This window comes from Rhizomucor pusillus, assembly GCF_041956525.1.
Source record: "Rhizomucor pusillus strain CBS 183.67 unplaced genomic scaffold VTP01scaffold_7, whole genome shotgun sequence".
In the NCBI taxonomy this organism is placed as follows: domain Eukaryota; kingdom Fungi; phylum Mucoromycota; class Mucoromycetes; order Mucorales; family Lichtheimiaceae; genus Rhizomucor; species Rhizomucor pusillus.
The window spans coordinates 519,579-532,878 of record NW_027192149.1 but is presented as its reverse complement, the minus strand read 5'-3'; the positions used below and the strand labels follow the sequence as shown (position 1 = coordinate 532,878).

At 43.6% G+C, this 13,300-nt stretch overlaps 5 protein-coding genes across 5 annotated transcripts in view; 2 read left to right on the top strand and 3 right to left on the bottom strand.

Annotated features, from left to right (window-relative positions):
* Positions 1 to 1,561, bottom strand: part of VTP01DRAFT_9677 (uncharacterized protein) — a gene marked incomplete at both ends in the record, with an annotated part of 6,008 nt that extends 4,447 nt beyond the window's left edge. The window contains 3 exons of the mRNA XM_069388928.1: positions 49 to 359; positions 420 to 678; positions 963 to 1,561. Coding sequence (XP_069240096.1) covers positions 49 to 359; positions 420 to 678; positions 963 to 1,561 — 1,169 coding nt within the window. The remainder of the gene's footprint in view (positions 1 to 48; positions 360 to 419; positions 679 to 962) is intronic.
* A 1,181-nt stretch (positions 1,562 to 2,742) lies between these two features.
* Positions 2,743 to 4,806, bottom strand: VTP01DRAFT_9676 (uncharacterized protein; the record flags this gene model as incomplete). Its single annotated transcript, XM_069388927.1, has 9 exons — positions 2,743 to 3,027; positions 3,095 to 3,158; positions 3,226 to 3,317; positions 3,376 to 3,453; positions 3,510 to 3,659; positions 3,718 to 3,752; positions 3,822 to 3,899; positions 3,949 to 4,417; positions 4,477 to 4,806. The coding sequence occupies 9 exons, from the start codon at positions 4,804 to 4,806 to the stop codon at positions 2,743 to 2,745; spliced, it is 1,581 nt and encodes a 526-aa protein (XP_069240095.1).
* A 1,360-nt stretch (positions 4,807 to 6,166) lies between these two features.
* On the top strand, positions 6,167 to 7,260 carry VTP01DRAFT_9675 (uncharacterized protein; the record flags this gene model as incomplete). Its single annotated transcript, XM_069388926.1, has 2 exons — positions 6,167 to 6,629; positions 6,692 to 7,260. 2 exons carry the CDS (start codon positions 6,167 to 6,169, stop codon positions 7,258 to 7,260), a joined length of 1,032 nt encoding a protein of 343 aa, XP_069240094.1.
* Positions 7,261 to 7,436: 176 nt separating this feature from the next.
* Positions 7,437 to 9,096, bottom strand: VTP01DRAFT_9674 (uncharacterized protein; the record flags this gene model as incomplete). The annotated part of the gene is made up of 7 exons (XM_069388925.1): positions 7,437 to 7,892; positions 7,985 to 8,140; positions 8,248 to 8,302; positions 8,377 to 8,450; positions 8,535 to 8,552; positions 8,621 to 8,755; positions 8,815 to 9,096. 7 exons carry the CDS (start codon positions 9,094 to 9,096, stop codon positions 7,437 to 7,439), a joined length of 1,176 nt encoding a protein of 391 aa, XP_069240093.1.
* An 815-nt stretch (positions 9,097 to 9,911) lies between these two features.
* On the top strand, positions 9,912 to 12,062 carry VTP01DRAFT_9673 (uncharacterized protein; the record flags this gene model as incomplete). Its single annotated transcript, XM_069388924.1, has 3 exons — positions 9,912 to 10,850; positions 10,916 to 11,800; positions 11,871 to 12,062. The coding sequence occupies 3 exons, from the start codon at positions 9,912 to 9,914 to the stop codon at positions 12,060 to 12,062; spliced, it is 2,016 nt and encodes a 671-aa protein (XP_069240092.1).
* Positions 12,063 to 13,300: the final 1,238 nt, after the last annotated feature.

Below are 13,300 nucleotides of genomic sequence, written 5' to 3'. Positions count from 1 at the left end.
AAAGGTGAGGATAATGACAATCTGTCGAGGATGGAGATATTTGCTGACTGTTCCCTGTTGGCAGCATTGCGACCTTTGATTGTGATTCTGGAAGAAGTCGGTGCTGGATCATTATTAACCTGCTTATGAATGCCAGAGGATGATGTTTGCATAGAAGTATTGTTTGTCGTGTTCTCTCTGTTGGCTGTTGCCGCGCCTTTGATTTTTATGCCTTGGTATGGTGTGTGTGATGTTGCCGAATTGGTCGGAGCAGATGAAGTGTTCGGTCGTTTATTGCTGCGTACTTCAATTGCATCGTCGCCAGAGTTACGCTTACGACCATTGGTAGATACTTGGGATGATGTTTGCGAGTCAGAAGCCTGAAATAGAATCGTCAAATTAGCAACGGCGCTCATTATCATAATGCAATAATAAAGTACCTTTGAGATGTTGATGCCATCGCCTTGAGCATTTGCTTTTGCAGCTTCCTTTCGTCGGCGTGTGGCAGCTATTTGCTCGCGCAAACGCAATAACTCGGGAGAAAGTCCAGCTGGTGGAGCAGACAATTCTTGGCTTGCGAATTGCGAGGATTGCGCAAATTTGGGATTGACATAGACACGCGAACCGGTCTGAGGTGGATACATCATCATCTGCGGCATAGCAAACGAGTAGAAAGGCAGATATCCGGGCATGGCCATGCTAAAGGAAAGGAGAATCAAAGCGATTAGTAAACAAATTTACAACTGCAGATGGACACTATTCCGTGTTCTTAGTCCCAGATATCCCAGAAATTTGATTTCTCGTTCGTTTGACCCTTCTTTGCGAGACATGGCAGATATCCAGGAACTACCAAGTAGCAAAAAAAGGGTGCAACGAAAGAAACGACGGATGCCCATTTTTACGATGCGATCAGGCAAGGGAGTAGGTTGTGACATAAATAGACTTTACACGGGAAGGGAAAGAAAAGAGTTTTCGAAACGTACTTTGTGGCAGCCATGTATGGATTCATCTGTAGATGCTGATAGCCAATGCTCCGCTGGTAACCAGGACGTTTTCCATGTGTATTGCCGGTAGCCTTATGGGTCTTGGTATCCGTTGATTGATTTCGAAGGGTATGCTTGTCACCATGTGCTTTAGCTTCTTCCGTTTTTGTATCCAGAGAGTTTTCATTCGATTTTCCTTGCTCCTTGCCGTCATTGGTCGCAAGCTTATCACTTGCTTGTTGCACATCAGTCTTTTTGGTCACCGTGCTGCTAGCTTCTTCAACGACAGGTTTGTCACCATCATTTGCCTTGGCTATCGATTCTTGTTTGGATGCCTCGATGGCTACCAAATGTTCGTCGGATGAAGCATCAGATTCATGCTTAGTATTGTTATTGTCGTCATTCTTGCTATTGTCTGCTTTAGCGACAGTGCTGTCAGGCTTCGGCTTTGCGTCCTGGCCAGATGTCTCGCCGTTACGAGGTTCGTCAGACAAGAGACCGAGTTCTCGCTCAAATTGTTCAAGATCGAAATCACTGGTATCAATGTCACCAAGATCACCGTAATCAAGTTCTTCGAAATCAAATTCGTTGTTGCTCATAATAATTTGGGAAGGCAGAGAACAAGAACAGCGAGCGAGGTGTGTGGAGAAAGGATGGTGATAAGCAGGTGCTGGGCGAGTTTGATTCATGCGGACTTGGAAATTCAAACAGTGCATCAGCCGTAGAAAATGAGGCTGCTCGTTGTGTATGCTACCATGATTGAAACATCTATTTGCAATATCGTTTGATGGAACTATATTATACACCTTGAAAACTGCAGATTTTCCGCAAAGATGCTCTACGGCTTTTATTTAAACATTTCTCGCTTACTCTTAAGCGATTCTTGTACCGCTTGCATGTGAAATGCAGTGGTACCCTCTTCCACATCTTGCTCCAAGGGCAACTGCGGCCGAGGCAGACGGCTGTTTACTGACATCGTGCCGCGGACCGCCTTTTGCGGACGATCGTACGCACGCGCACACGCAGACATGCCGCACCTTCTTTCGTTCACTCTAGTATAAATTATGTAGTATTCAGTATTTATTATACTTCTGGCGTTAATAGAATGACTCACCGAAGCGCCCACTTCTTACTGCCTAGGAATGCTTCTGAACTTGCCGTCCTGTCTGAAACTTCCACCAAACCAACTTTATCTGTTGCTGGTTATAAGTTCAGACAATTCTTCGATGGACTGTAATAAACTCTCTGCAAAGTATGTATATCTGTAGGAGATATCCTGATGCAGACGTGGGAAGAACGGAAGAGAAAGAAAGAGAAAGCGCCAGACGGGATGAAAGCGAATTGCCGACGCTTAATGATGACAGTTTCGTAGGCGTTCCACTTCATAACCAATAGGCATACGGATTTCTCGGAGAGCTTTCTATTTGATTGTAAGCAGCATCAGCATGACAGGCCTGAAAAGGCATTCTCGAGAATACATAAAGCTGCCTGATGAAAATTTTGTCTTTGCAGTGTTAACCGGTGACGTCGAAGAGTCACTGGCCTTAACCTCAGATTTAGTTTGACTCGAAGATATTTGGGAGTTACAGCTCACTCCTTGTTCCCTTGGCTTCTTTTAAGTGAAACGCCTTTCTCTCCGATGTAACTTCTTCTTAACCTCAACGATGATAATGCTCTCAAAAGCAACTTGGGCTGGAGGTACAGTCAACCGGAATCAACCCCGTATTCCTTCCAATTCAGAGTGAAAACCCCAGATTTCCCACAGTATTTTTTATTTTTATTACATTTCCTCCCGACGTCGCTTCAATGATTCTTGCACCGCTTGCATGTAAAATGCAGCGGTGCCTTCTTCCACACCGTGCTCGAGAGGCAACTGCGGCCGCGGCAGATGGTGGTTCTCTGACATCATGCCGCGAACCGTCTGTGTGGGTATGATATGTCGGTAATCACAAGTGAAGAAATGATTTTTGCGTGCATTATAATAATCCTTGCCGTTCCTGAGGAAACTTCTCTCCATGGCTGAAATGGCTCTTTTCTCTTTCAACAAATCCAGCGGTGCATCTCCCTAGTAGACACAAGATCTGTCAGAAATTCAAAGTCGAACGTATGCTCTTCAAGAGAGTGCCACTTGCCAATTCTTTGAGTCTCTTTTGAATATCTCTCTTTTTCTTCCACTCTGCCTCTTTCATCCACTCCCTATCAAAAGATTCTCGTGAGTTCCATGTATATTAGCCAAACTAGGGCATTTTTGCAAATGCTTTACCGATGTGCTTTTTCCTCTTCTTCCTTTTTCATACGCTCCTTCTCTTGCTTAAATTTTGCTAATTCACGTTGTATCGCAGCTAACTCTTTCTCCTAGCAATAAACTAAAAATCAGTACGAATGTGACCGACATTTATCTCGTTTATATTACCTCTTCTTCTTTGTCATTACTATCCCAGGCACCTTTTCGCTTGATAGGCGGTGCAGGATTTGATACTGGTGTGTAGACCTAAACGTTCATTTAGCAAACATGTGATCTCGACGTTGCTCATCTAGCCAACTTACAGGGAACGGTTTGATAGTCTGTTCCGATGGTTTCGCTGTCCGTGCTACTGGTTGCTTAGGCGGTATAGGCTTTGGTATCGATGAAGATGATGATGAATCTGATGCAACTACTCTGTTCGGTTTGCTTGCAGACGCTTGAAGAACGTTATCCTGATCGTAATATGCTTAAAATTGTGTATCAACTTTTATCCTCAAATCTATAACTTACGCCTTTGATTGTTATTTTGATTTTCTTTCGAGATTCTAACACAAGGTACATGGGCTTAACGAAATTATTCTTACAATTAACATGTTCAAGACGTCCGCTTTTACCTTCGAGCTTGCCAGCATCGTCGTTTTCGCGTTTGTTCGAAGCAGACTGCGGTCGCGAATGTAATGAAGAGTCTGTAGCTACAACTTCGTTAGTTTTCACTCTGTTGACGGGCGATCCGTTACTCACCTTTGGGAGCTTGGGGCTTTTTGTGTGCTCTTTCCCAATATTGATCCAACACGTTCTCCAGAGTCTTTCCAAAGGCGTGCACTGGATGACCCTCAGGATTGTAAGTGTAGCAATTCCGGAATATTAGCTTTGCATCTGCATAAAATTGCTCTTCATTGCTGTATTTATCTTCTCGTAGGTTTTTATCCAATGTTGCAATGTCCATTGGTCGTTTGATAATATCGTAGTAATCAACGGCTCCCCAGGCAGCTGCATCAACGGGCTGCAAGAACGGCCAGTTATACTCGCTATGTTTTGATTTTCGCATTTCTTTTATCGCGCCTTTGCATCGATCGTACTGATCGGCTGGCATAGTGATGTGTGTTGGGCGCGAGCTGGATGAGTGCGAGGGCACGCGTGGTTTGGATATAGATCGAGAGCCGGAGGGAGTAGCTTCGTTGGAACCATCTTCGGATTCGAGCATTTCCATCTACAAATATCGATTAATGTTTAGCGTTAAGGATACTGCTATGAGTTGATCGAATGTACCGCGGTTTTCCGTTTCGTTAGACATTGTTTGAATGTTCGTTCCAGTTCTTTTGCATCGAGCGTAACAGGATCGCCTGGGTTATTGTAAAGGTAACAGTTGTCAAGCATTAAACGGATGTCTGCGCAAAAGTCATCGACTGAATCGTATTCGCCGGCTTGTAGCTTGCGTTGAATGGTACTGAGATCCATAGGATGTTTTATAATGTCAAAGTAATCGGGAATCTGAAGAAGGACTGGATCGACAGGCTGTAAGAAAGCTAGAGATCGCTCATGTTTCATGAGGGCTTTGAGAGTGTTGGAACAGAATCGGTTTTCGCTTGACGACAGCATGGCGGTTGAGGATAGCGGAAAGCTTCAAAGGTAGGAACAAATCTTTCATTGAACCTTTTGTGCGCGGAGTTTCCGCAGTGAACAATGCAGCAGCTACAGCGCGCGACACGAAGGGGGAGAGAATAATGTATGGATATATATTGTTCATTAAACGAAGTCAAAACGTATCAGCATACATATGGCCATTTTAGAGTCTGATATAGTGACCCACGGATAATCACGCTATATCATACGTTATAAATATAAAGTTCCAAACCGCGTCCATTGATCGTCTCGACTAATTATTGTTCCAAGACGTTGGTTGGGCAAGATCGGTAAGAGACAATCCTGTAGCGATCCATAACATGGCATCCTCAAAATCATGTAATTATTGGTGTATATGTATCTGCCTGGCAACTCTCATTGATAACATTGTGCTTCATAATCATTCTTTTGAGAGAGACATTCGTTTATAGTAGAGAGCTTGTTCTCATTCTCACTTCTTCAGCACTGTTATTTATACGCATACACCTGCACATTATAGTTATTTTCATATGTAAGATTAATACTGTTAAGGTTTACCACTGCTAACTCTAGAGCATCGATTACCAACACCTGTGCAGAATTTGTGCAAGAAGTGTACAATGTCCAAAAATTTCCAATTTCCTTTGGTTTTGCACACCAAATGGAGACAGTATCGTGCAAAAAATGTACGAGAAATGCACATTTTTGCAAAGCTCACTGTCGCGAAGTCATGTCTATCGCAGCCTTATCAACGGTTATATAAACGTGGTCAATTCGGATGGCTTTCCTGTTGGAACATATGTATGAATCTTAAATAAAACGTCGATAGCCCTGCTTACTATTTGATTATCCTCTTTTCAGTTGTCACTAATATAAGCCTTACATGAAGTTTTATATGCATATATAATTCAGCAAGGCATTTTTAAGTGCCGAAGAGAAATATTCATTGGCAATACCAAGAAATTTCATGCGTTGATGTAGTCAAAGTTTTCAAGTTGATAATCTTCCTGTACTGGATAGTATTATGTACAGACTACGTAGAATGTTTTGTTCTTCCATTTGGTCCAAGCAGTCTAGCATAGTACGTTTCTCCTGGTTGTTGTTTGGTTCTTCACTTAGCACGTCAGTCTGTCCTGGATTTTCCAGCATTCACAGAGAAGGATATTATACGACCAATATAAAATTGACCATCCATGGAGGAGTCTAAGAAATGCACCGTAGCATCATCAGCAATTAATTAGTGTTAGTGTATTATTTATGTAAACGCAATGCCGCGATGGCTCTGGACGCTGTTAGGTTGAAATACGACGTATTTTCTGCTCAGAAATTTCGCATTCTTTCCCGCATACTGAACCAAATGTCACAGTGTCTAGATCAGTTACTAAGCAGCAAACGATCTGCACCATTCGTTGTAGTCAACGGCACTGTACGCTTCTCTTCATCGCTTCTAATTTCAGAGTTTTGCAACCAAGCTCTTAAAGACGAGCAACCTTTGATCGTTATCCTAACCGAGTCATGTCCTGAGTCTTGGCTTGAGAAACTGCATCCCAACGCAACGGGCAGATCGATCCATATAATTGACGCATACACAGATCCGTTTGGATGGGACAATTACACGGCAACGACGACCAACGATCGAGGGTCAATCCAACAGATCAGCAACTTGGCCGATATGGAACACGTGATACTTGCGTCCGTCGTTGAAAAGCTCGAAAAGAAGGAAAAATGCCTAATTGCGATTGATTCCATCCATCCTTTGCTCGCAATATCACAGCAACGAACTTACCAATTCATTAAGGCTCTCGAGTCTCTAACGAATGGTACGAATGGGGTAATGTTTTCCTGCATAGCAGCTTATGGATTTCTGACGCGTTAACGTTAGATAATATACGGCTTATCGTGGGACATCGAGCGGATACCCGTGCTGGTTCAAAATCAACACTTATCCCAATGTCAGATGCGTTGCAACGACTAGCAGCAGTCATAGTAACGCTCGACGCAGTACCAGAACGAACCATGTTCGAGACACAGTCAGCGCTAACTGGATTCGTACCACAAGATACGTTCTCGTACATGACAACTACGTCCAATGTTATTGCAAAGGGTGGTATTGCTACGATCGAATGGCGGCGGAAGAGTGGCAAAGTTCTTTACGAAACGAACCGGTTCTACCTTGGGCGCAAAGGACTTGTAGTCACGAGTGAACATGATCAAGAAGAGCAAGTTCAGGTTGTGGCAGAGGATACTTTGACTTCAATGGCCGATCTGTCCTTCAATCTGTCATTGACAGATAATCAGCGAAAGGCAAAGGAAAATATGATACTGCCATTCACGAAGGTTCAACAAGGCACCCCGGAAACTCAACAGATTGGAGGAGGATTGATTTATTATGAGCCAGATGCAGCTGATGATTTTGACGACGAGGATCCAGATGACGATCTAGATATTTAGAGCCAATAAACTACCGTCATGTACGATTAATTAAGCATCAATCCAACAAAGGGAGAAAATATGTGTGTGGAGAGTATGTGCGTAAAATTGTGTAGAGGATTTGAGAATGAAAGAGAGAAGAAGATTACTAAAATTACAAAGGAAAAAACGAAAGAAAAGAGATTAGTACTATTATGCTAGAAGCTACCAAGCGAAGATCGTCGGAGGAAGGATTTGCGGACAGATCGAAGCCCTGGCGTGAAAGGTGTACTTTTCCGTCTGCCTTCGCGAATAGATTTTTTCGTATCTAGGTCGATGGTTGCAAGCTTTTCTAACTGCTCCAAGACAGTTGATTTACGTGGAAGTACTCGTTTTTCAAAAAAGTCACCGATAGCTTTAAAGTAACCTGGCTGCATACAAGTATCATTGTGCATTCCGTTCGGAAACTGAACCCAGTCTTTCCCTTGCTTGGTTGCGCAAACATCGTGTAGACGCTGCATATGCGCTGAAGGCACCAATTCATCGCATGCTCCAGAGAGAAATAAGACAGGCGTATTGTGGATATTCTTGATACTGCTTTCTGATGTCCAGTTCTGGTGGCAAAGAAATGTGAAACGACGAAGAACAGGTAGCACGTGTGGAATCAGTTTGCGCTGTTCGGGGAAGGATGAAGGAGTAAGGATACTGGGAGTCAGAGGGGATGCATCAAGCAAGCGTTATTTTTTTTTTCCTCAATACCACTTACTATGCTAAGGAAAGTGTTTTCAACCATCAATCCAGCGAAAGCGTTCTCGTTTCGTGATACGAGGTCGATAGCTACTGCCCCTCCAATGGACTGTCCATATGCAATAAGCAACGTATGCTTGAGAATTGGATGAGACCGAACGTAGTCCAGCACCGTCTTTTTGTGTACGAAGAAAGGAGCAAAGAGTAACAGAGGCAAAAGAAGCGTCAATATGTTAGGGGCATATTATCTTCTAACTTGTTATCTCCTTTCACATACTGTACCTGAGCGTCAATGCGAAGCCCCTTCTCGCTTGGCTTTCCTTCGCTGTAGCCGTATCTTTTTTGCATGACATTGTGTTGCTGTCAATATCAGTGATGTCTATCTGCATCCAGCCTATCCTGCATATCTACCCTCTGTAAGAAAGCATGACTACATTGCAGTTGTGCTTTTCGTAAAACAACTTTGCTACCGGCAGTCGATGTCCCTAGGTCAATTCAACAGCGCCATACATTTGTAAGTGCCCAACTACGATAGAAGATATATATTGCATGCATCGATGGCGTCTTACCAGATTGCCTGCATTAGCCTATAATGTTAAATGAAGAGCTGTTAGTAAGGCTAAGGCGCGTGACAATAATGTTGTATCCCACTTGCATGAAAATACAATATGGTCGGCGCGTTTTCAGGATCCTTTTCCATTAGCATGACGTATGTTTGCAAACGTAGGCCGTCTGGTGTCTTTAGCCTTTCCTCCCTATATTTCATGCCGTACTCTGATGGTTTCGCAACCTATCATATAAATTACCATCCATGGATCATTGGTTATTCGCTGCAAACAAGTCTTTTACATGTGCACGTGAGCCTTCGGGAAATGAACTCGGATAGATCAAGTCGCATTGATAAAGATACAACAGCGCTGCACCGGTGATGCCTGCCAAACCGCTGCCAATCGATGCAAGGTTGGGTACGACAACAAAGGACGAAGGCGACGGCGACGGCGAATAAGATATTGCAGATGATGTGCGCTGCGTGGATGATAAAGACAATGAAGGCGACGATGCGGATGTGGAGCTACCGCTGGCGGATGACATGAAAGACCGTTCGTCCGCAGTTGATTCCTTCGTAACCATTGTACCTTTTGATAAAAGGAGTAGGAAAGAAAGACGAAAAACAATAAGAAAACGAAAAATGACAAGATATAATTATTAGGGGAAGCTGGCGGTGGTTGTTGTTAGGTGGTGGTGAATGAATCTTGTCCCCCTTTCCGTGTAGAGACCATCGCCCACGCCGACGGGATCAGAATAAGGCAATGTGCCCGACAATTCATCGTATCCCCCTTTCGACCCGGTTGATCCATTCCAAACACCGGTACAAAACATGGAGAGATCTTCACTATGCATTTAAATGTCCAACACACAAACATTCGCAATAAACTTCTTGTGGCGGTGTGATTTCTGTCGGCTGATAATGTCGCTTGGAAATCTATGCAGATAATTCGTTGAACAATAGAAGGCTTGTAACATTTAGTCACGTTCTTATAGATGATATAATAAACTTTCAGCACGGCTGAACTGTCGATCCTTATAAATAATTTGTTTTTGATGCCTGTCAGAAAGAAGTAATGGCCATCCAATGTTCTAGATTATGTGAACTACTTAATTACAGCAAGTTTATCAAAAACTTTTATTCCTTCATGGCTATGTGATGAATATCAAGGACGGCTTTGGATATTCGTCCAGTGTTTTTGATGCGCTATGGAGGATACTTGATGGGCATGCTCTGGAGGGTATTGAGATATTGTATGTACAGTAAGCCAAAGCGCAAAATTGCTCCGCCGTCACAAAGAGGCTGGGCAACTTTTTTTGGATTTCTGAGCAAACGAAAAAAAAAAAAAAAAAAAAAACAAAAAAAGAAACCCATTTTTTACTTGTACTCTCAACTCATTATGCCGGCTGCAAAGAGAGTCAAAGGAAAACAGCATGTATCAGCTAACAAACGAGGAAAGAATAAAGGAAAGCGCAACGCAAACGTGACAGACGTATACGAAGCCAGCGACGATGAGCGTCAACTAACTCGCAAGGGCCACGATCTCGACGAAGTCGACAATTACGAGTACAGCGTCGGTAAAATAGCCGACGAGGACGACGAAGATATTGATTCCGATGAAGCATTTGACGAATCAGATGAAGAACGCTTTGAGAGCTTCACGTTCAAAGGTTCTTCAAAAAGACACAAGCAAGAAGAAGACGAGAGCGAGGAGGAAGAGGAGGGGCCTCGTGAGATAGATCTCAACGAAAACACTGATGAACAGTCTGAGGAGAGCGAGCATGAAGAAGAACAAGAAAGTCAAGATGACGATGACGGAGAAGACGAAGAAGAATTAGAAAACAAGCGAGCAGACATTGATGAAATCATGGATTTGCTTGGATCAGATGATGAACAGGACGATGACGAGGATCTTCGACTGGATTCTGATGAAGAGGGCGACGATATCGGTGCTATTGTCGGTAAAGCGAAGCGCGAACGAGAGGATGCTGGCAGCGGTGATGAAGACGAAAAACGCTCGGTAAAGAGACAGCGTCAAAGGGAGCAAAACGAAGCAAATCCTGAAAGTGAATACAATCTATCGGCACGATCCTCCAGCGATAAAAAGAATCAAATTGATCTTAACGACCTAATGGGATCGATGGGCAACGAAGCAGCTTTCTCTACTTTGCGCAAGAGTGTACTGGAATTGGATGGAAAAGGCAAAAACACAGTCGAGGCGCCGTTGCAGGCACCTCTCGCCAAACGTCTTCAGGACCGGGTAGACCGTCAATTGGCGTACCAAGAAGCAAGTGAGGAGATCTCCAGATGGCAAGATACGGTTAAGGAACTGCGCCAGGTGAGTTTCACTGCTGCATCCTTGTATTGATCTTTATGGTGAGCATTGACCACTTCGAATATTAGGCCGAGCACTTGTCTTTCCCTATGCAAGCGTCTGCAACCGAACACAGGATCACAAATGCCGCGCTTGCAAGCAAATTCAAGCCCGAGACAAGCATGGAAAAGCAGATTGAAAGTGTCCTGCTGGCCTCCGGCATGAAGGATACAGACTTGGCAGATTTTGAGAAAATGGAACTGAGCAAATTGAGTCCTGAAGAAGCTGCAGAGCGAACACGGCAGCTTCGGTGGAAACGTGAGCTCATGTATCGACATGAAGTTAAAGCCAAACGACAAAAGAAGATCAAGAGCAAGAGCTACCGCAAACTCGAACGCAAAGAAAAGATCAAACAGGAGGCCAAGATAGCAGGACTACAGGATATCAACGACCTCGACGATTTCGATGGAGTGAGAGAAAGAGGTTCCAGCGATGAAGAGGAGCTGAAAGGACCAGAACGTGTCATTGCAGTTCCCAACAGGAAGCAGGAGCAGCCATATACCCAGTCGGTTGTCACGCTTGATGTTGGAAAAGAGGCAGAAGATACACAGTATACCCGGCCAGCTGTTAACATCACTGCGACTATAGCCGAAGACTCGGATGACGAAAAAGAGGAGCCTGCAATGGTACACTCAACCTCTAAGGTTGCATTTACACAGCGCGATCTAGTCGCACGTGCTTTCGCAAACGACAATGTTGTGCTGGAATTTGAAGAGGAGAAACGTGCAGTCGTCGAAGAAGATGACGATAAAGAAGAGGACCTTACTCTGCCAGGCTGGGGTAGCTGGGGAGGCAGTGGCATTAAGAAAACACCGAAGAAGAAGAAGACCAAGATCGTTAAAGGCATTCGGCCCGAAGAGCGCAAGGATGCCAAGTTGGCACATGTCATTATCAATGAAAAGCGGAATAAGAAGGTATGTACAATGTCAGTAGTCTTTTTGAATGGCCGGAAACGTTTGTAACTCAAATACGTTAACGTGATAGATCGAGAAATATGAAGCCACAAGCGTACCATTCCCATTCCAGAACATGGAGCAGTATGAGCGCTCTTTGCGTACTCCTGTCGGCAAGGAATGGAACACTCAGAGTACATTCCAGAAGTTGACCAAGCCAAGAGTCATGACAAAGTTGGGTACTGTCATCGACCCATTGAACGCTCCGTTCAAGACTGGTTAGAATCTTGGCGATCTTTCATAATTACCTTTGTCATTTGAAGCATGTAGATTTCAATATCCATTTTTTTTTTCGACTTTGAAACAAAACTGATAACTATAAGATTATCTGCAAAATCATTGCTTGCACTTTTGCGGGGAGTGCGTCGGAGTTGTCGGACTGCAGCAGCTCGTTCCGTTCCCTCGGCTTTGACTCTCGGAGCATACACTCTTTCCAGAAAGTAATGTCGCATTTTGTCAAATTTTATAATACATTTATACACCAAAACGACGAATTGCAGCGACATTGATTTTTGGAAAAAGTGTATTGCACTCGCAGTAGTCGTCTTTCGTTTGGCTTGTCAGGAACAGCAATAAATGGCTGACCGGTCTGGAAACTTAATTTGACAGATCTTCATAAGAATTTCTTGATATCCATCTCTGCAGCTGCATATATTATAAGTTCGAAGGTGTCTTAGAATTGACGACAGCACGCGCCCTTGTTGGTATACCTTGTAGATTCCTACGTGGTGCATCTAAAATAGCAATGGTATCAATCATTCTCGTTATTGCTATTGAAACTCATAAAGATGTCAAATCAGATACGCAATATAAGACTTTACACCTATACACGACGTAGGGCGATGAAGTACAAATTATCACACGATGTTTTTCCGAAATGAAAATATCTATTGGAAATCGTTTCATCCGTCATATGTGATACTCAGAAAGTTACTTGAAGAAAACATAATGTCGTATTCACACTTCTAGGAAAAACGAGAGGAGCGATGGTGTCAATAGACTGCCTCCTCTTCTTTGACGCACTTTACCGGCAATTAGCCTCAGGCTTGCAATTATCTGGCAATATGCAATAATAGATCTTGCTAATTTTCAGGTGATTCACTTGTAGGATAACCGGGTAACTTTCCTGAGAAGCCTCCACTTACCTTTCAAATATTCGGGCAAGCTCGCCTGATCGTACAGACGGCGGGGTTGCTCACTGTAATTTTTCATTTCATAATCTCCAAGAGCGACAGTGGGCTTTCACACCTTCCTTTTTGCTGGCGACAACTCAAAAAAAAAAAAAAAGAAAAAGACGTTATCTACTTTTAAGCTTTAAAGTTTTAATACAACAACAAAACGGCAGGCCGTTCTCCCCCTCCCCCATTTTAGATCTTGAGGCCAGGTACCATGTGCACCATCATCTGAAATCACGATCCTGCTACTGACAGCTCAGCTCCTTTTCACCAGTGGATTCCCCTA